This window comes from Apium graveolens, chromosome 9 (assembly GCF_009905375.1).
Source record: "Apium graveolens cultivar Ventura chromosome 9, ASM990537v1, whole genome shotgun sequence".
Taxonomy (NCBI): Eukaryota; Viridiplantae; Streptophyta; class Magnoliopsida; order Apiales; family Apiaceae; genus Apium; species Apium graveolens.
In genome coordinates, this window is record NC_133655.1 from 253,325,174 (window position 1) to 253,349,113 (window position 23,940).

The 23,940-nt window shown below is 28.4% G+C and overlaps 1 protein-coding gene across 3 annotated transcripts; it reads left to right on the top strand.

The window, feature by feature from the left end:
- Positions 1 to 19,400: 19,400 nt before the first annotated feature.
- On the top strand, positions 19,401 to 23,385 carry LOC141683562 (alpha,alpha-trehalose-phosphate synthase [UDP-forming] 6-like). Of its 3 annotated transcripts, none has more exons than XM_074488307.1 (4): positions 19,401 to 19,663; positions 20,033 to 22,122; positions 22,242 to 22,515; positions 22,911 to 23,385. In XM_074488307.1, exons 2-4 carry the CDS (start codon positions 20,114 to 20,116, stop codon positions 23,196 to 23,198), a joined length of 2,571 nt encoding a protein of 856 aa, XP_074344408.1. In that variant the 5' UTR covers positions 19,401 to 19,663; positions 20,033 to 20,113; the 3' UTR covers positions 23,199 to 23,385. The 3 variants fall into 3 exon arrangements, with proteins under 3 accessions (XP_074344408.1, XP_074344409.1, XP_074344407.1); XM_074488308.1 differs by having other exon boundaries at positions 20,098 to 22,122; XM_074488306.1 differs by lacking the exon at positions 19,401 to 19,663 and having other exon boundaries at positions 19,674 to 22,122.
- Positions 23,386 to 23,940: the final 555 nt, after the last annotated feature.

Below are 23,940 nucleotides of genomic sequence, written 5' to 3' on the forward strand. Positions count from 1 at the left end.
TTGCAATCTTCAATTGTCCCACATTTTAATACATTGATGGTCCATTAGACCAGAAGTACTTTTACTCTAGGACATTAACAGGTTGTAGATTTTATCAGCTTGAAAGAAGGTGTCACACATCTGGGGGTGTCAAGAGATAAATATCACTACACAAAGTGTTAAACTGATTTTTTAATAACTTTGATGTATCTAAGGAGTTATTTATATTGCATACATTATACATTGTTTAAGTAGAAATTACAATCCATTTAACCAAATATTTAGGCAGGTAAAAAGCTGCATAATCATATGAAAAACAATTAGTTTCCAGTCAAAAGTTTTTTGTACGTATTAATTCACATTAATTCACATAAAAAAATCCTGTCATTTTCTCACGACTCCCAGATCGTGGTTAATAACTTAATAAATCCAGTTGGGTAAATGAAAGAGTTTTTCTTCCCATTTAGAACTGTACATATAAGTATATGAAGTAAAAAAATGGAATATGTACTTCTCTTCCTAGGCTGTCTATGGTGTCATCCAGACAATTCACAGCAGTTTATCATCTCCAGCCTTGTCATTCAAATCAAATAAGTTATGGTAGAAAAAACTCAACATCATAACTTCGGCAAGTTGCATATCGAAAATCCCACACTTCAAAATTGATGTAGAACTTTAGTTACTAGTCAAAGCCATACAATAATCATGTTAACTAACACAACTAAAAAAATGTTAAAGACCAAAACAGCCACCTCAATTAAGCGAATTCACCGCAAAATAAACTGACCTCGAGTATAGCAATGACAGTATGACCACTTGCAGGACTATAAACCATACAGACCACAGCCGCTCCCATGTCAATAGACGAGATCTTACTTTCCGTGTAGGCATCGATTCTACATTATAATAAAACATCCCAAATTCCACATCAGCATACTCGTAAAAACCCAAAAAAATTAACTAAATTTCCGCAACACATTAAAACAAACACATAACACGAAACACGATAAACAATACCAATGATGTAAGTTCCGATAGCGGCATCAAATAATCAAATAATCACAAAAATAATAGGGAATTAGAGAGAATACTTGAGAGCACAAGCTTCCTGTAAGCAGTTTTAATCTCCTGATCAGAAGAATCCCGAGAAACGCTCAAAACCTCAGACGGATCTCTACGAAGAACAGGAGCCGAAGACCCCTCCACTTTCGAACCACTCATCCCTCCACTTATGTGTGCCTCACTCTATAATCTAATATATCTCTTGAATAAACTTAAACTAAAAATTCACCACCCTAATTCAAAACCATGAATGCACCACTTTGTTCGCCAAATCTACAATTAAAGATTCAAACAATAAATAATTTATACACATACATATGTGTGAAAAATGATGGGGATTAATCTGATGGAGACATACAATCAAAAGTAATGGATCACTGTCTTGATTCTTGGGAGAACACAAAACGCAAGAAACAATAAACAAAGATCAAAGGAATGAAAATTATAATATCAAACATATGCCATGATCAGAAACTTGTCTTGTCAATGGAAGTTTTCTAATAATAAAATCGGTCAATTGTCAAAGTGCGTCACTAGACCCGAAATTTTAAGTTTGCCAACTCATTTATACACATTTGCAATATGCAGTGATTCGCGAGTGAGGCGTCATTAATTTGTGTAGTGAACTCAAAATTCCACATGTAACACAAATGAAACTTTTTATTGGCTAATTTCTTGTACATTCATAACAATAGTATCTACTGAACATAAATCTTATGAACTTAATTATGATTGAATTTTATTTTCAACTCGGATACTGCAAGGTGAAGTGTACAGGGGTTTTAATAAGAATGATCTGAAAATTGTAAGCGGACTTTCATCAAACACATAGCAATCAAATCAAACCTGCTTAAAACTACCATATTAAAACCATTAAATTAAAAGAATACAAACTATGAGCATCGGTAATTCCAATGGTCACCGTCTGATAAAAAAAATAACCACAAAATAATGAAATTAAGATGAATAAAGCTGTAATATATGAGTTAATGTTGTAAAATAAAACCACAAGTAAGAATGGAAAATAAAGAAAAAAAATACCTAAGCTTGAGTAGTGCAGGATTGCAGTAACGAAATTGAAAAATCAAGCAGAGACACCTTGGCGATGCAATTAGGGTAGATTTTTTTTACCTATTTTATCAATTGTATGACATCTCTATATAGCAAGATTTATTATTGCTAAATCTATAAATACATATACTACATTTCTTTTCCCCAAATTGTAATAATTTGGGGAAAAGAGAAGAGATTTTTAATTTACCTCACTGTAAAAGAAACACAAATCCCAGACAGATAAGAATGAGGGAGATCTATGAGAAAATGAGAGCACAGAGAGGGAAATGAGAGCAGCGGTGGGTGTTTAGAAAATGTGTTCTTAGTGGGTGTTCTCGACGCAAGTGAGGTTGAGAGATGATTTTTGATGTTTTATGTTTGATGTTTTTTATTTTATGTTTTTGATATTTTTTGTTTATTTTTAATTAAAAGAGGGGGAATGATGTGTGTGAAAAGAGGGGGGAGAATTTTGTTAAGGCAAAAAACAGGGGGGAAACATGGAGGGAATAAATTATTTGGTTAAGGGGGAAAACGGGGAAGCAGCGCTGATTAATTTTTTTAAAACAGACATATAACATCGGTTGGGCTAAAACGCTGATGTTTATAAAACCAAAAGACATCGGTTGTTTAAAACCGATGTATAAAACACCTTTTACATCGGCTCCAAAAGCAACCGATGTCTAAGAGGCGGTGTTTATCCTACTTTTTCTAGTAGTGTTGTAAGTATAACACAAATGAAACAAAAGTAAATGATTGAGTTCAAACCGTGGTTCGAAACTGAACCAATCCGTTATTCTATGGCCTGGTTTGGTTTGGTCTTGGCATTTAACTGGTCTGTTTTGATTTTGTATTTTAAAAAACCGTTCATACTGGTTCGGTTTAGGAAAAACGAGAACCCTGACCAAATCAATCTGTGAACACCCCTACCCTTGGGTATCATTTATCACACATGACTCATTACAGTGCCTTTTTTTTAACTAAAGTGTGATTTTTTTTAAGCTCAAATTTCAATATTGATGAATTAAAAATGTGAATTTATATTTTATTTTCATAGAGAGTATGTAAAAATACATAATCTCATAATTTAATAATAGAAATTACCAAAAATATTAACTTTTCCAAGTTTTTTTTTTGTGATATTAATATCTTCTAATTTTTTTTGTAAAAATATGGAATCAACTAAAATCAAGCAGACGTTTAACTAGTTGAATCGAGTTTTTTTTATTTCATTTAAGGTTAAATGAGGTTACATGGAGTTGAATAAATTCGTCAAAGGTTACATCTGATTGAATCAAGTTGCATAAAATCGTATTTTCGCAAAAAAAAATGAAAAATAGTATTTTTGCAAATAAAAAAGTATTTTTGCAATTTTTTGAAAAATTTACAGTACTTTTATAAAAATGTTTTTAGCCCTTAGGTATTTTTCAAAAAAGCTCTATCAATAATTATGATTAAATCAAGTGATCATGTATAATTTTACTTTTTAATATTAAAATAATAAATTAACAAAAAAAATAATAAATTATCTTTTGATTCTTGATTCCAGTTAGCTTATCGACCAAATACCAGGTAAGGATATCATTCACATCCTATTTTTGAACCAAACAGGTAATATTATTTATCAAGTTGTAAACTAATATCAATTTAACCCGATTCCTAATTTCAATCCAATATCACCTAACGAACCAAACGACCCCTTAAGGAACGAGCCATTTTTTTGAAAAAAGAGACTTTCATTCTAGAAATCAAAATTATACATGAATATTTATAATAAATATATTTTTTTAACTCGAAAATTAGAAGGGAGTCGAGACACAAGTTGCGCTCTCACCCCTTTCTGAATACAAAAGCTTAACCTATGGAAAAAAAACACCACTCTTAGCATTATTAGAGAGAATAATGGAAAGAGTCTTGAGACGCGAGAGAATATCCAACGCTTCCGTGTCTAGTTCCCCAAAAGTAGAGAAGGCAAAGAGGATGAACGAATAACCATGGTCAGCGCAAATCCTAGAATACTTCCTTTTATTCTTTTCCACCGCATTTACCAACGCCACCCCAGGAGCCCATGAACTCACTCCCCCACCAGCAAAAGGAGAAATACCAGTCACATCCAGACATGCATCTTTACCTTGGGACCAATTAAACAACAATAGATCTGCAGGTCTGAGTTCTTACCCAGCATCCGAAAGAAATCCCAAAGGAGCCTCCTTACGCACAGGAACGCTAACCTTGGAGCAGATATCCACTAGAATGTCGCGCACCAAATTATGCCTTAATTTCATACCTACATCACTTGAACAGTGAACTACGTGATCGCCCCACTGGTCCATCCTGTGAACATTACAACTCGGACACAAGGTGCCTTCAGTAAACAAATGAATTGCAAACCGGTAGCACCATACCGCCCGAAATTGGCGTTGGTTCATCCTCTGCCCCAACCCATCAATAGGGATGGTAAACAAGAAATTCTGAGCATGAGGAGCGCGAATGTAGCTCAGAATAGAGATCCGACCGGGTCTCGGCACATAATGAGAAGCAAGACTGGTCTCAATGACATCAAAATAGCTCTTTGCCAAAGACTTCATCAATTTGGGGGCAGGAGAGCTAGTGGTGCCAGAGAGAGCATTCGCACCACAAAGGGCCGAGAAATCATCAAGAGCACACTGAAAAGAAGAACCACACATCAAAATTTGACGCTTTTCAAATTTCTCACATCAAAATTTATATTGCATTTCACAAACATATATATGGTATAATTAAACTAGCATCTTGTGAATTATATGTTCGATCGGTTATTTCTCAGTGTATATGATATAATCACAATTTTTGTTGCTATAATGTTTGCATCATTTTTATTTAGTTGTCTTTGTGAAAATATTAATATATTCCAAATTAATTGTCGATTTCTAAATTTAGAGGAGGGATCAACTGGTAACTTTTTTATTTGGGTAAGTGAGTAACTAAATCTTAGCTATTAAATTAGTGGGATGGAAGTGGTAAGATGATGACAAGTGTACAACAATATATCAATGTAACCGACTTTAAAAACTTATCGTACCTGACATCTTCAACAAATGCACGTTAGTCTTTCATTATTTCTATTATTTTTATTTTGTATGTTTTTCATATTATATATGATGTACATTGTAAATTTAAGTTTTTAGTTGTTGATTTTTAAGTTGTTTATAAATATTATATGTTCAGTATCTTTAGCATTTTTCATATTAAATATTTTTTAAAAAAAAATTCTTCAAAAATATGATTTAATTTAAAGTACAGAATTCTAAATGATTTTTTAAGATATCAAATCATGATTAAATATTTTTGGAATCTTTCCTTTTACCAAATTTTATTATAATTTGTTTTTCTTGAAATGAGATGTGTATTTTGATACTAGCAATATATTTTACATAACAGAATAACACATTTTTATGGGAAAAAATTGAAGTTAAAAAAATATTTTATGTGCTCTGTAAAAATATTTATAGGTCATTATACAGAACACTAAGTATTAAAATTACAATTATAGTACATAGGTTAGAATCTATATATTCTTAATGACTACTCATTAATTTACCCATTTTTCAAATGGGTACCCATAACCCATATTAAGTATAAAATCACTAGATCCATGGATATATCCACAAAATTTACCCAATGGGTAAATAAATTTACCCATGACCCATATTAAGTATAAAATCTATATATCCATGGATATATCCAAATAAGTTTACCCATTTTTTTACCCATCAAAACACTAAACATGGAAAAAATTTAAATTTTAAAATTTAAACATCTTATCTAAGGAAAGATTTGCATGATTTTCTCACATTTGTTACAACACTAATTCAATGATAATTATTGGTTTTCTTATTCTCTCTCATTCTTTATTTACACATTCAATTGTTTTTTTTTAAATTCAAATTTTCTTAATTATCTCATATCCAATCAAATTGCCCAATTAATATTATATGTGTGCTACTCAAGATCCACAATTTTAGCCACGAATACGAAAAAACTATCTATTCAAATATATCTACCTTCAAAAACCACTATTTCAAATTATATCAGACACTTATCTCTCTCATTCTTCTATTTTCAATTTTTTTCTTTTTATTCGACTTTTTACTCTTTTTTTGTAATTTTAGTATAATTTTTTGTATTGATTTGATATGTCGTCTTTTTTATTCTTTCTTTTTGTAATTTTAGTATTATTTTTTTGTATTGATTTGGTATGTTTGTATAAATATTCTTAATCTACATTTATAATTTGAAATTTAAAAAGCAAGCTATCTATGGAAAAAGATTTTAGACTAATCAATCATGCATGATTTACTCCTTTATTTGTTATATTTTTAAATTTTGAATTTCATACTTATCTATAGAAACTATCACTCCTTGATTTGTAAATTGAGTTAAATTATTGATATATATACGTCTGTTATTCTTCTTGTCTCAAATTTCAAATCTCATAATCTCATTTTCTCTCTTTCTTTTTGCAGGTTACATGTAGATTTTAATTGAGTTTCACTTGCTAATGAACAAACAGGTTAGTACATCATAGTTCTTCTTTTTTCTGTTTTTCTTTTAATTCGTCTCTGCACTTCTTTCTTTATGTAATTTTAGTGTTGTTTTTTGTATTGATAATATGTTTGTACTATTTCCAAGCATTGTTGGGTTAAGAATCCTTAGAGGTCTGCTAGTTATGTCATGAGGAATTTTGTTGTTATTTTGGTATTGCTGACGATGGCATTGCACTCTGAGTATTACGTAATTTTGTAAAATATTACAAAGGTGAGTTCCTGCAGGAGAATCAGCCACAGAACTCACCGTCAGAACCATGGAAATATTGAGAAGGATGAATCTTGGGTTCCTGTAAAGTTTCTTCACTCTCATACTCATAACTCAAGAATTGTTTTTTCACAGTTCCCTATGATAAAATGTGCATCAATGTCTCTAAGTTCTTAGAACAGATATACAAAAGTCTGTCAGTCCACATTAAACTTCTGAGATTCAAGATTACTTTTCCCATATTTGCATATCTTCATATCTGGTGAGAAATCATCTCTGTTTTGATAGAAGCTAACATATGTCTCTAAGTTCTTAGAACATAAAAGCTCATAATTTCTACGTATAATCTGCATAAATAACATATCAGCAAAAGTCTAGGGAAGAAAGGTTCACAGTTCAACCCATATAGTGATATATTTCACCTGAGTGAGAAAAATTTGGTGGTAACGTCGACATTGTGTTGGACTGCAATGCTAGCTTTCCTTGGCTACATGGCTAATATATTTGTCTAGGACTGCTGCATTTAATACTATTAAATTGCAGTGATATTGCACCTTATATCATGTATCATGCAAAGAAGTGCTGATGCAATTGGCAATGATGGAGGAAGCTAATGCTAGAGGAATGAATTGAAGTTTAACTGTAATGTCATATTTAAGTGTTAGTGTAGGTGATTTTTGCTAATTTGTAGTTTGTTGCTTAGTGAGCTTCAATTTTCTAAATTATGACCAAGTAATGTAAGATTGTAATAGTAAAGTAAATAGTGAGTGGGTTCTTCTTTAGTATATTTGGTCCAAGAGTATGTGAGACTGCATGCTATGTTTAATAATTGTATTAGTATCTTCTTCGTGAGGTTTGACATTAGTATCTTCTTCGCGAGGTTTGAACTATCAGGGGTTCTATTTTAATATATCAATTGACTTTATAAAAAAGGACGTTTTTATAGTTACAGAAATTGCAAAGTATATAAATAATAAATTTAGTACAAGTTGATTCATTTTTACATTTTATTGAAAAAATCAGATTAAAAAGTATCATAGTATATAAATAATAAATTTAGTTTATATGTATACTTTTTATTATATTTAACTAATAAAATTATTAAGTTCATTCAAATTATGTACAAAAAAATATTATGAAGATAAAAGTGCAATATTAAACTATAAAAAGTTTGGATAAATTATGTAACCTTATGTAATATTGATTTTGATGTCAATGATCTTTTGATATTAAAATCTCAAATATTGAATGAATTAATGAAAATCTCAAAAAAATTAAAAAAGAGATAGTGTGATATTTATGTGATATTTTTATGCATTTTAAAATATATGCATACACAGTTTACATTTTCAAAAAAATTATATTTATCTGCATTTCAAAATCATTGTTATATTTTATGTAATTTTAATTTTTTTTACAGCAAATTATGTCGAGAAAAGAACTATTTTAATTTTATAATATTTTTTCTAAGAATTAATTTTCTAATGCTTAAAATAGGAGGTGTCAAGTGAATATAACTAATATTAAATTGAATTTTTAATAAAAAATTTACGTTAGAAAAATAATTTTAATGCACTAATGTTTACTTTTGTAAATTGTATACATCAAATATAACATAGTGGTTGTCAATTAACATATTTTAAAATAACTTATGTAGAGTATTTATATATATATATATATACATATATATATATTCAAAGTTTAAAGTGTGAGGTGTTACCATGGCGAGTAATATTGAACTAAATTGTATATCAAAATTCAGCTATTTTGATATACTTTTCATGTGTCTATAGTATATATTTACCTTTTGACAATTAATGTAATTTATATAATTTTAATTTTTTTTAAATCAAACTGTGTCGAGATAATAAATATTTTGATTTTATTATTTTTTTTGAATAATTAATTTTATAATGTTTAAAATTGGAGGTGTGAGTTTAAGGTGGCTATCATTAATATTAAAATGATTTTTTAACAAAACGTTTTTGTTGCAAAATAATTTTAATGCACTAATATATATTTTTTCAAATTATATACATCAATTATAATATAATAGTTGTCAAATAACATATTTTAAAATAACTTATGTAAAGTATATATATTTATTTTTTCAAAGTTTAAAGTGCGAGTCCAGGTGATATTGAACTAAATTATATGCTATTTTGAACTAAATTTTTTATTTGTATATATTTACCTTTTGACAATTAATGTAATTTTTGTAATTTTAAAAAAATTTAATTTTATTATCTTTTTTTTTAAGAACTAATTTTATAATGTTTAAAATTGGAAGTGTCAGTTTAAGGTGGATATCACTAATATTAAAATAATTTTTTAATAAAAAAACTTTGTTGTAAAATAATTTTAATGCACTAATGTTTTACTTTTGCAAATTGTATACAAATTGTATACATCAAATATAACATAGTGATTTTCAATTAACATATTTTAAAATAACTTATTTCAAAGTTTAAAGTGTCAGGTGTGAGACACCGAGTAATGTTGAACTAATTGATATGTTTAACAATTGTATTAATGTTTTCACCGAGTAATGTTGTATTTTAATATATTAATTGACTTTGTAAAAAAAGAACTTATAGAAATTGCATAGTATATAAATTATAAATTTAGTACAAATTTATATATTTTTACATTTTATTGAAAAAATCAAATTAAATAGTATCATAGTATATAAATAATAAATTTAGTTTATATGATTATTTTTTATTGTATTTAAATAATAAAATTATTAAGTTCACTCAAATTATGTATAAAAGAATATTGGATAGATAAAAGTGCAATATTAAACTATGAAAAGTTTGGATAAATTATGTAACTTTATGTAATATTGATTTCGAGGTCAATTATCTTTTGATATTAAAATATCAAATATTGAATAAATTAATAAAAATCTCCAAAAATTTTAAAAAGAGATAGTGTGATATTTATATGATATTTTTATGCATTTTAAAATATATGTATACATAGTTTATATTTTCGAAAAATTATATTTATCTGCATTTCAAAATCATTGTTATATATTATATAATTTTAAATTTTTTTACAGCAAACTATGTCGAGAAAAGAAATATTTTAATTTTATAAAATATTTTTCAATAATTAATTTTATAATGCTTAAATTAGGAGGTGTTAAGGTGGATATCAGTAATATTAAAATTTTTTATAGAAAAATTCCGTTAGAAAATAATTTTAATGTACTAATATTTGCTTTTGTAAATTGTATACATCAAGTATAAGTTGTCAATTAACATATTTTAAAATAACTTATATAGAGTATTTATATTTTTTTCAAAGTTTAAAGTGTGAGGTGTCGCCTAACGTGATGGCGGGTAATATTGAATTAAATTTTATATCAAAATTTAGCTATTATTTTGAATATTTTAATTTTATTATCTTTTTTTTTGGAGAATTCATTTTATAATGTTTAAAATTGGAAGTGTCGCTTTAAGGTGACTATCACTAATATTAAAATGTTGAAGAATCAAAATTTGTGTCGACGGGTATTTCAACCATCCTTATATTACTTCTATGTCATCTGTGTCATTTTCAAACCTGATTAGTATTTGATAACGTCATATTTTTTGTTAGAGCTCTCATCTCCCTTTATAATCTAACTAAAGTAGGTTATAAGGTTAATATCTAAAACAAGTGCGTGCATTACTGCATCTGTTTATGTAGATATTTGGTTATTGTTGTAATTTCGCCAATATTATTTTGTGTATGATGTTCCATGCACGGGTAATCTTAGATTTATGTGAAAAGTTTAAACATGATATCGGTTTTAAGCATGTTGAAGGCGATTTTGACTCACAACAAGAAAATGGTTATCAAAATAAATTGATAATCATCACACGCTGCTCAAACATAGGGGAGTAAAAAAATGTGGTATCACTGATACACATACTACATTATTTTTTTATTACTTATTCTTCTATTTTTTTTATTTTGACATTATTAGTGGCAAGTTTAAATACAACATATCTTATAAATATTCCAGAATTTAATTTTTTTTAAGGGGAACTAATAAATATGCTTTCTATCCGGGTGATTATGCTATCGATGTGCGCATTTTTATACCTATATCACTTTCATCACCCTCAAATGCAAGTTACGCGTGACTGGTTATATTGTTACATTTCCTACCGTGTTAGACACAATATTCATGAAACAAGTTTTCTAAACTCCCAATCATATTCTTTGGATTACAATTGACAAAGAATATTGTGGATACACAAACTCTCAGTCAATTAATCAATGAAAATAGTGCATATCTGTTTAAAAGTTGAAAATATTATGCAACTCTACCATAATCAACTTCATTTAACTGTACTATATATTCACATGCTTGGGCTCTCAACCTATACTCAAACATCAGAAGAAGATAATAGAGATACACATTCTTGATTTTCTCAAATATAAATTGAAGTTGTATATTAATTTATTAAGTTTCTCCTCTTCTTGCATTCAGATATGAACGACCATCAGCATTTTTCCGCTTTGGATGCTACTCAAGTAGCTTGGAAATTGAAGGTTCGAGTGACAAGAATGTGGATATCAAGGAATAACCATGGGGAGACAATCAGGCATTATCTTATTCTGTTGGACTGTGAGGTGTGATTTAATTATATTAGTTACATTCGAACCATTATTCATATCTCTTGGCGCATATTCTGCATATTAACATCCTAATTTTAATCCCGATGATGAGAAATCCTGATTTCTTCTACAACAAGATATGATCAAGATCATGATATGTTCCTGGATTTCTCCTTCATCAGGATATGAATCAATATCAGGATATGAATCAGGGTTTGTTAGCATCAGGATTAGAATCATCATGTGATTACAATCTTAACTTTCAATTAGATTCTCCATGATTACAATTCACAGAGAATATTATAGCTACACAAATTCTCAGTCAATTAGTCAATGAAAATATGCATATTTGTTTAAAAGTTAAAAAGATTATGCAACTCTACCATAAATAATTTCGTTTAATCGTACTATATATTCACATGTCTGGGCTCTTAACGTATACTCAAACATCAAAAGAAGGTAATAGAGGTACACATTTTTTATTTTGTCAAATATACATTGAAGTTCCATAGTAATTTATTAATTTTCTCCTCTTCTTGCATTCAGATATGGACGACCATCAGCATTTGTCCGCTCTAGATGTTACTCAAGTAGCTTGGACATTGAAGGTTCGAGCGTACAATCCCATTTCTCACATCTATTGGAGCATAGTCTACATATTAAAATCCTGATTCTAATCTTGATGCTGAGAAATCCTAATTTCTTATACAACAAGATATGAATCAGGGTTTGTCAGTATCAGGATTAGAATGAGGATGTGATTACAATCTTAACTCTCAATTATATTCTCCATGATTACAATTCACATAGAATATTATGGCAAATTCAGCATTAGAATTAGAATCAGGATGTCAATACGAATAGTATATTGTTTCATATCTATGTTTTTAGTTAACTTTTTTAATAACATTTGCAGAACACACATATGCTTGCAATCTTGCCATTAGCTATTTGGAATCAATTTGTGATTTCCATGACTTCTACTGTTCAAGAGACTTCCAACAAATCTTTTAGAAAACTGGAGAATCATTTTACAAATTATAGAGCATTGATATGGATCTGTGCTGATAAAAAAAATATTTTAATTGTATAATGTTTAAACGACGAGGCGTCGCAATAATATTAAAATACTTTTGAATAAAAAAATTCCTTTAGCAGAATAATGACTTTTGTTTTAATGCACTAATTTATATGTTTTGTATATGTATTCAGGTAAAACATTATGGTTTTCAATTCAACAGTTTTAAAGTAACTTATATTAGTATTTATATCTTTTAATTTTCAAAATTTTAAAATGCGAGGTGTCGCCGTAAGACGACGCCGAGTAATATTGCACTATTTTTTTATATTTAAGTTATATATATAGTAATACAGTTAGAGAGTAATTGTCAAAAACTGATTTCAAATTCACATGTGTATGCAATATATGTAGAAATGTAACATTGTAGTTTTCAATTCAACTGTTTTAAAATAACTTATATTGAGTACTTTCATTTTTTAATTTTTCAAATTTTAAACTACAATGTGTCGTCGTAAGGCGATGCCGAGTAATATAGAACTAATTTCTTTATATTTAAGTTATATATATAGAAATATAGTTAGAGAGTAATTGACACAAATTAATTTCAAATTCATATGTTTAAGCAATATATAAAGAAATGGTACATTGCAGTTTTCAATTCAACGGTTTTAAAATAACTCATATTAAGTATTTACATTTTTTTAATTTTCCAAATTTTAAACTGCGAGGGGTCGCCGTAAGGCGACGCCGAGTAATATTGAACTAATTTTTATATTTGAAATTTATATACAGAAATACAGTTAGAGGAGTAATTGACAAAAATTGATTTCGAGTTCACCTGTTTAAGCAATATATGTAGAAAAACATATATGTGAAAATTAACTTTAATAGATTTTTTTAATCTCAATATACAAATATAATTCACTGTCAACTTTCATTATTGAAGTAGACACCATTGTATAATACTATACAAAATTGAAATATCTGATTAGTAATGTTTAGACAGTAATAAAAATTAAGTTTTTCTATATGCCAAATCTATTCACATACTGTGTACCAATCTAATGCAAAGTTTAAACGGGAACAAGATTGATAAAAATATTCTCATACTTTAAAGAATCCTCATGGTGAACTATTTATGTTATGTAATATTTACTGGATTTTTTTAAAAAGTATTTAATTAAAAAAATATTTACTCAGTTTTGTCGTACAAATTATTAAAATATTGACTACTAAAAACGTAAAAGAGAAATGTTAAAATATAAGTTAAAAGACGTTTAATTGGTTAAAATGTGAGAGAAAGAAAACTAAATTAAAATACTGAGATTTAATGTTAAACTATAATATCAATTTTATATTTCAAAATAAACGGAACCTAAATAACCGTAATAAATAAATTAAATAAAACTAGAAGATAACCGTTTATATTATAAAAATTACAAACTTCGTGAAAAAAAAATCAAAATTGAAGAAATTTGGTGCGCGCGTAGCGCGGGCAAAAAGTCCCTAGTAATTATAGAATTCATAAAATTTACAGTTCAAAAATACAGAAAATTAAACATAAAAATTACAATTATTGTACATAGGTTAAAATAATTATAGAATTCATAAAATTTACAGTTTAAAAATGCATAACACTAAGCATAAAAATTACAGTACATATGTTAAAAATACAGAACACTAAGTCTAAAATTTATAGTACATTGGTTAAAAATACATAACACTGAGTATAAAATTTACAGGTTATATGTTAAACATAAAATCTATAGTACATTACGTTAAAAATACAGAACAATGAGTATAAAAATTACAATACATATGTTAAAGATACAGAATACTCAAACAATAATTAAAAAAGTTGTAGAACATATAAATATAAAATATTAGTAAAAGATAGTGTTAAAAAAAGTAAGAATATACTTCACAAAAATAATTAATAATTAATAGTATACTTATAAAAAAAATTAATAAAAAACATATTAAATTTTTTATATTAATATGAAGTTTAATTTTTATTATATAATACAAAAAAGGAGGATATAAGAAAATTATTAAAAAAATGTAAAAATGCAAAATGTACACGTTGAAAAAAATATAAATTCTGGATAGAAAAAAAAGCAAGAAAATAACAAGAAGTGCAAAATGGTTAAAAGTTACTAAATTATCCAATTAAGTGGGATTAAGATGGTTACCCACGTAACCTAACCCTCTAAATCTACTCTGAATCTAATACATATAGTACTTTCTAAAATTTCTTTAATGGAAACAGAGCTAGCATATTTTAGAACGGTGGGTTGCAATAATGATATTCATAGAGAGTGAATCTCTCCTTATCCTAGTAAAAAGCTGTCCATAATATTGTTATGACGGTTTAATTTTAAGAAAATTTTAGTAGTATTAAATTGATATGCAAAATGGTTCTCAAATGTTAGAGCAAAGTCAATAATGTACGCTAAATATAAGTATAACTATCCTTATAATTTAACATCAAAGAGTATATATTGGTGCTAAAATATCATTATGTCTCCTATATTTGTTCTAAATCTTGTTTCAAATTTAAATAATTTCCAAAATATACTAACAAATTTAATTACCTTCCATAGTATCCTACACTTTCTCCTCTTTTTTTATTTTTTGATGAGTTGACAATTATAGTACAATGATATATTTTGTGTTAAATTTAGTACAAATTATAGTATTGTGCTATTTTAGTACAAAATTTATCATACCATTAAATTGAGATTTTATTCTATATTATAACTACTAGCTTTGTACCCTCCGATGCGGGATTGATTATAATTCTTTTATATCATTATTTTGAATATTTATTCTCTATTTAATTAATTTTTAATAAAATTAATTTTATTTCCTAAATGAATTTTATGTTTTTCATGAAAAATGCATTTTTATTAAAAATTCTACTTTTTGTACTTATATATTTAGTTTTTATAATATTATTATTATATTTGACATTAATAACCTAAATATAACATACGTGTTATAATTTATTTATTTTTCTTTCATTATTTGATTTTTTCACATTATAAATTTTAAAATAGAATATTTTAATCATATTATATATTATGTTTACGTAATTATTTTTTTATTTATATTTTTTTAAAAGTTGTGGAGTTTTATAAAAAAAATTAAAAAATTATTTAGAATTTCCATTTTGCGGCGTTTGTAATAATATTTTATAATTTTTTGGGTCTAGTAATATATTTAAAAAACAATCTTTACACTTAATTTTCATCGTACTTTAATAATTTATATTTCTTCCTAATTTTTAGGGAAATTATAAATAGTATCCACTTTGTTTGCTTTTGGATACATCCATCTAATATATAAACGTTAAAGGAACGTTATAAAAATATGAATTATACAATTGACTTTTTTCATTTAGTACCATTAAATGTTTTTTACTTATATGTTGTATCATTAAATATTTTTACTTTTGTGTGGTACCATTTTCCCTTACTAAAATCATATAATCTTTCATCTCACAATTTATTTATATATTTCTCCTACTAATTAATTAATCCTCTTAATATTAATATTAGTAGTTCATATAATATGTGTTCCTTATTTCATAAAATAAAATAAAAATTACTTATTCACAAATATTTTAAATCAAAATATTTCTTGTATTATATATAACATAATACTTTTAATATTATTTTATATTATTTAATAATATATAATTATAGTTTACATAATATTTTTACGTAATTATTTTTATTTTATTTATATACTTTATTTTCTTAATATTTTGGAGTTTGATCAAAAATTGCAAAGTTGTTTGTTGTTTGCATATTACCAATATTTCATAATTTTTCGGTTTTAGCAATGATTTTGAAAAAAAAATACTTTACTTTTTTGTGATAGTACTTTTAAATATATGTTATTAACTTGTTTTTCAATTTTGAATTATAATATTTTTTATATTATTATTATATTTCTTCCTAATTTTTATGTTTTATAAAATTTCATGTACTCTAAATTTTTTAAAAGACAACCCGTAATTTACCCCTTTTACAAAATGAAACAAAACGCCTGTAATATATATGCCAAAATATAATTTCATTCTTTTTCTTATTTTATATGATAAAAATTAAAATGATTTTATTACAATTTTTTTAATCAAACTCGCCCATTCCGATTAGTTTTTTAAAAAATGATCGACTTTAAGCCGATTAACAAATATTTCGTTAATTTTTACTTATATTTATTTTTATTAAGATAATCGTTACTTGTATAATATAAATATAATATTTTTAATTTAATTTTATATCATTTTATAATGTGTAATAATAGTTTAATTTCTTAACTAATTATCTATTGTGTTTATTATACAAATTATTAAGTACTAAAATGGAATATTATAATAAATGAAATAAATATAATATATAATATATTTTATTAGATTTACATTCAATTTAAAATTATAATAGTTTTATTATTATTATTATTATTATTACTATTATTACTTTTATTATTATTATTATATATTTTTCATAACACGTCTTTCTTTTTATAGTAAAACTTAATTTCACATTAATACAAACACCATGCAAAATATATTTCAACATGTCATGTAATATGTTTTATATTTTAATTTATTTGGTTGTAAAGTTTTTTGATATTTGTGTAAAGTTTTTATCTAAAATAATTTCATATTATAAATGATTACATTGAGTTTTATTTTACAAACTATATCTTTATTATATGAGTTTACTAGGAAAACTACTTAAAAAAATTGAATAGTTTTTCTCTATTTTGAACTTATGTGTGAAGTGGATCGCTAACTTTAATATATATACCAAAATATAATTTCAATGTTTTTCTTATTTTATATGATAAAAATTAAAATGATTTTCTTACAAATGTTTTTAATCAAACTCGCCCATTCCAATTATTCTTTTAAAAAAATGATCGACTTTAACCCGATTAACAAATATTTCGTTAATCTTTACTTATATTTATTTTTATTAAGATAATCGTTGCTTGTATTATATAAATATAATATTTTTAATTTAATTTTATATCATTTTATAATGTGTAATTATAGTTTAATTTCTTAATTAATTGTCTATTGTATTTATTATATAAATTATTAAGTACCAAAATGGAATATTAGAATAAATGAAATAAATATAATATATAATATATTTTATTAGATTTAAATTCAATTTAAAATTATAATAGTTTTATTATTATTATTATTATTATTATTATATATATATATATATTTCATAACACGTCTTTCTTTTTATAGTAAAACTTAATTTCATATTAATACAAATACTGTGTAAAATATATTTCAACATGACATGTAATATGTTTTATATATTAATTTTTTTATTTATTTTTAATTTCAATTAGTTATATGTATTTGTTCATTTGGTTGTAAAGCCTTTTGATATTTGTGTAAGATTTTTATCTAAAATAATTTCATATTATAAATGATTACATTGATTTTTATTTTACAAACTACATCTTTATTATATGAGTTTATTAGGAAAACTACTTTAAAAGAAATTGAATAATTTTTCTCTATTTTGAACTTATGTGTGAAGTGGATAGCTAACTTTAATTTTTAAATGACCTTATTAATCATTTTGAGTACTTTACACTAATTATGTATAAGATATAGTGCCGTTTGGGAAATCTGAAAATAAGTAATTTACAACTTAAAATGAAAAGTGAATTATAAGTGATAAGTAAAATAAAAAAAAAAAACTCTCTTAGCCTCTCTTTTTCTCTAGCCGCCGTTCGGGGCTTCCATCGGTTTTCACCGGTGTAAAGCCCCAAACCAGCTACAGTATTTTCCTTGCTTTGTTCGTGTTTTTCAATAATACTCCTCCCCGGGTAAGAATTTTTATCGTTCAAGATTGCATTTTTGTTTGATAAAATCTTTGTTGGGTGAGATTTGTTCCCAATTTATTTGGGTTTTGTTTATTCTCTTTATGAGAGCTTGGTGTGTTTTTTGGTGTGTTTTGGTGTGATTCGATGTCCAGGACGTTAGATCTGCCGGATTTTTAGAGGTTTGATTCAGTGATAAAGATTTATATGGGATTGCAATTACGATCGATAGCTCAAAATGGTTTTGGTGAAGGCGATACATGTGTATATATCAATTTCAACAAATCGCTTGATTGTGTTTTCGTAAAGACTAAATTAATCAGCGATATGATCTGTTTTATGTTTGTTCGACTCGATTGTTCTTGTAGATGCCGTATGACTTTTCATTATTGAATTAGTTCTGATTTTTTTCAAAAAAAAAAGTGATAAGTAAAATAATACTTATAAGTTAAATAAGTGTTTGGATAATTTTACTTATAAGTTAGATTTTTTTTTTATCTAAAATGAATTAAAATACATAATTATTAAATATAATTATCTAAATTCTAAAATGTTAAGCTAGATTAACATTAAAAAAATATAAATTTTAAAATTGAGGTTAATAAATCAGCAAAAAATGTTGAAAAAAAGTACGTCCTATAAATTCAGCTTATAATACGGCCTTATAAATCATAAGTGGCTTATAAGTGGGCTGACCCGTAATAACACTGGATATAGCATACCATTGAATATGCTCTGTGTTGTGGTTTGATGGACTCCGACTCGATTAACAGTAGGAAACCGTCATAGCCTGCCACGTGGCGCTCAAACATAGGAGACAGCAGCATCCACAAGGCACGTTGCAGGTTTTTGCACAACCATACAACCATTTAAGACACAAACCTAATATAGGGCCCACATCCCCCCTCGTAGCGTCATCATCGAGGGACATTGGAGAGACCCTTAAATAAAACATCGTTACATACATTATCTACAACATATATATCTATGTCAACTCTACATCCTCACTTCCCAGTTACATACATTATCTACAACACATATATCTATGTCAACTCTACATCCTCACTTCCCAGCCGTTAGATTCTCTTCATCAACAGTCCTCATTAAACCACTCATCTCAAATATGAATATTTAAAACACTGTATTTTTCAGTTACAACTTGCAACTATGTAAGCATTAGATGCTCAGAAAGTTGTACCACTCTTTTTTACTACAATTTTGTACAGCACTCTTTTTCTAAATAAGGGTTCTTCCTTCGAAGGTTTCAACTGTCAAAAACTGGTAATTTATCTCCAACACTTCTTGAATTTTTATCAGTTTTATTTATTTTGTTGTTTTACACACATTTTGTTCTACATCTTTATTTTTCTGTTTTTATTTACTTATTGTTCTTTCAAGTTGACAATCTGTCAGTGTCATTTTGTTCTACTACAGTCAGTGTTTATGTAATGACCTGATTCACTGAATGTATTCATTACCTGTCTTTATCTATACATCTGGATACAACATTATCATTCACTATGTGGATCTGATGGGTTATTTTTATGGTTCATCCCACTAATTATTAGTTATCTAATTCTATGTGTTTGTTTTAGTATCATTGACTTGGAATTCTTGTTGGATTTATGATCATTAATTTTGGTTTTGTAGCTTAGTGGGGTTGTTGTTTAATAGCTTGCAAGAAAATTGGTTGTATGTTTTGTGTGTTTTGGTAGCTAGTGGAAAGTGAAAATGGTGTCAAGATCATACTCAAACCTCTTGGAGCTTGCCTCCAGTGAGGGTCCATCTCCGTCTTTAGGGCGTATGAGTCGGAGAATTCCAAGAGTTATGACGGTTCCTGGTATAATATCTGATCTTGATGATGACCCATCAGAGAGTGTGTGCTCTGATGACCCTTCTTCAGTAGCTCAACCAGATAGGCTAATTATTGTTGCTAATCAACTGCCTATTAGGGCACAACGAAAAACGGATGATAGTAAAGGTTGGATTTTTAGCTGGGATGAGAACTCGATTCTGCTCCAGCTGAAAGAGGGGTTGGGTGATAATGATATTGAAGTTTTTTATGTTGGCACACTTAAAGAAGAAATTCACCCGAATGAGCAAGATGAGGTTTCTCAAATTCTGTTAGAGACGTTTAAATGTGTGCCCACCTTTCTGCCCCCTGATTTGTATTGTAGATACTACCATGGGTTTTGTAAGCAGCAATTGTGGCCTTTGTTTCATTACATGTTGCCGTTATCGCCTGATCTTGGTGGTAGGTTTAATCGCTCGCTGTGGCAGGCTTATGTTTCAGTTAATAAGATATTTGCGGATAGGATAATGGAAGTGATTAATCCTGAAGATGATTTTGTGTGGATTCATGACTACCATCTTATGGTACTTCCCACCTTTTTGAGGAAGAGATTCAATCGGGTGAAACTGGGATTTTTCCTTCATAGTCCATTTCCATCATCAGAGATCTATAAGACTTTGCCAATCAGAGAGGAGCTACTTCGAGCATTATTGAATTCTGATCTGATTGGTTTTCATACTTTTGATTATGCTCGTCATTTTCTCTCGTGTTGCAGCCGTATGCTTGGCCTGTCTTATGAATCTAAGCGGGGTTATATTGGCCTTGAGTATTATGGACGAACTGTTAGCATCAAGATACTTCCTGTTGGTATCCACATGTCTCAGCTTCAATCGGTTTTGAGCCTTCCAGAAACAGAAACAAAGGTTGCTGATCTCATTAAACAGTTTCATGATCAGGGCAGGATCATGTTGCTTGGGGTAGATGATATGGACATTTTCAAGGGCATCAGCTTGAAGTTGTTGGCCATGGAACAGCTGCTTGTCCAACATCCAGAGTGGCAGGGAAAGGTCGTCTTAGTGCAAATAGCAAATCCAGCTAGAGGTCGTGGAAAAGATGTGAAGGAAGTTCAAGCTGAGACCAATTCTACTGTGAAGCGAATTAATGATACATTCGGAAAACCTGGATATGAACCAGTCATCCTAATTGATCAGCCCCTTAAGTTTTATGAGAGAATTGCTTATTATGTTGTTGCCGAGTGTTGTTTGGTTACTGCAGTGAGAGATGGTATGAATCTCATACCATATGAGTATATAATTAGCCGCCAAGGGAATGAGAGGCTCGACAAGGTGTTAGGGCTAACATCTAACAGTCCAAAGAAGAGTATGCTAGTTGTGTCGGAGTTTATTGGGTGCTCTCCATCTTTAAGTGGAGCAATTCGGGTAAACCCATGGAATATTGATATTGTGGCAGAGGCTATGGATTGTTCCTTGGAAATGGCAGAGCCAGAGAAACAACTGCGACATGAGAAACATTACAAATATGTCAGCACCCATGATGTTGGGTACTGGGCTCGTAGTTTTTTGCAAGATTTAGAGAGAACGTGCAAGGATCATGAGACAAGAAGATGCTGGGGCATCGGCTTTGGGTTAAGTTTCAGGGTTGTATCACTTGATCCTAATTTTAAGAAACTTTCTATGGAGCACATTGTTTCAGTGTATAAGAGGACTACAACTCGAGCACTCCTTCTGGATTATGATGGCACATTAATGCCTCACTCTGCAATTGACAAGAGCCCAACAGCTAAAACTATAGAGGTCCTAAAACATTTGTGCAGGGATAAGAACAATATGGTTTTTATTGTCAGTGCTAAAAGCCGAAACACTTTAGGCCAATGGTTTTCTGGTTGTGACAATTTAGGAATTGGAGCTGAACATGGTTTTTTCTTAAGGTGTGTATCATGCATCTTTTGATACTCATATGTGTTTAATCTTTGAAGCTCAGGAACTTATATTTGAAAAATATCAAAGTTTATCATAAATATAATCTGATCATTTTTCTTTTTTATAGACCACATAAAACTGCTGAATGGGAAACATGCGCACCAGTTGTCGATTGTAGTTGGAAACAGATTGCAGAACCTGTCATGAAGTTGTACACTGAGACAACTGATGGATCGACAATTGAAGACAAAGAAACGTCAACAGTCTGGTGTTATGAGGATGCTGATCCTGATTTTGGTTCTTGTCAAGCTAAAGAACTTCTCGATCATCTTGATAGTGTGCTCGCAAATGAACCAGTTACAGTCAAGAGCGGGCAGAATGTTGTGGAGGTTAAGCCGCAGGTAATAATCTTTTATACAGTTAAGTTCATGGCACATCATGTAAAATATCTCTGCAATTCGTGCTAGTTTTCCAAGTTCAGATTGTAGGTCAGTGAGTTGCCTAGTTACATTGCAATTAATTTTTGAGGGAAAAACGGTTTCTCCTGATTAGGCATTTCTTACTGATTGTGGATGATCAGATCTAGTATGTGTAAATTAACAGTGCTTGTCAAAAAGGTTGGTCGGACTTGAAATTACAGTACTAGTCAGACATTGTTTCTGATTTTGGTACTCCTTTTATAAATGTGGTAAATCACTGGAGAAACAAAATGAAAATTCCCAAAATCAACCTTATTTCAGTATTATTACTTTATTTGACTTGGTTTTAACAATTTCCGTCTGTTTTTATTTCACAGGGTGTAAGCAAAGGGCTAGTAGCAAAACGCCTACTTTCTACAATGCAAGAGAGAGGAATGGTACCGGATTTTGTATTGTGCATAGGAGATGACCGATCGGATGAAGATATGTTTGAAGTTATTTCGAGTTCCATCCCAAGTCAAACTATAGCTTCAAAAGTCGAAGTTTTTGAATGCACAGTTGGTAAAAAACCAAGCAAGGCCAAGTACTATCTTGATGATACTGTGCAAATTCTTAGTTTGCTGCAGGGATTAGCCTCTGTTTCAGAACAAGCTGCAGTTGAGTAGGCTTCGAGGATTTAAGAAACGAGATATTTGCAATATGATAGTCTGAGATATATCGTACTAGAGTTTTTCATTTCCCGTCCTTTTACCAGACTAGATGCAACTATCAAGAATATGAGGAATGTAAGGGTTGAGTAGTATTTTGTTGTGTTTAAAATCCTTTAATAATGTGAATAAATGTTTTCATCCCTGGGAGATGTTTTTTTGTGCTTGGTAGACACTAAATCCTGCAAGTTGCTTGCAAACACATGTTAGAATATAACAATAAAGTGTTTATTTAGTAGCTCAAAAGAGAGATGTAATTTATCTTTCAACTTCAAGTGTTGGAGACGCCTCTATATCTTAACACAACCTATCAGAAATGGATCGAGTTTAGTGCTGAGCACAAATTAACCTTTCTTTACTTTGATAACAGTGTGTGAGTGCTTTGTGCAAGTAGGAACACAGACTTTACAGAACGCGATTAAACTTTTAACTTGTTCATGCATCATCTAACCTTTTTCAGTAGTTTTACATGTTTGTCGTGAGCAACAAATTAAAATATTGCAGTCACAACAATTCAGTTCATATATCATTAGGTGGCCAAAATAATTGGCAAATAAAAACAAAAATAGTTGTAAACCTCCCTGTGAAATTTGTAATATTTTGGTGCGTTCCACATCAAATGTCCATTTCACCAAAACGTACCGCAAGTGTGTTTCCTCCTATAATGAATAATAAAAAACTGTGGTTATTGTTCAAGAAA

Excerpts from the sequence above, each read along its gene's own strand:
- LOC141683562 (XM_074488307.1), top strand. The coding sequence starts at position 20,114 with ATGGTGTCAAGATCATACTCAAACCTCTTGGAGCTTGCCTCCAGTGAG. Across the intron at positions 22,123-22,241 it reads GAACATGGTTTTTTCTTAAG|ACCACATAAAACTGCTGAAT; the intron begins GTGTGTATCATG and ends TCTTTTTTATAG. Across the intron at positions 22,516-22,910 it reads TTGTGGAGGTTAAGCCGCAG|GGTGTAAGCAAAGGGCTAGT; the intron begins GTAATAATCTTT and ends TTTATTTCACAG.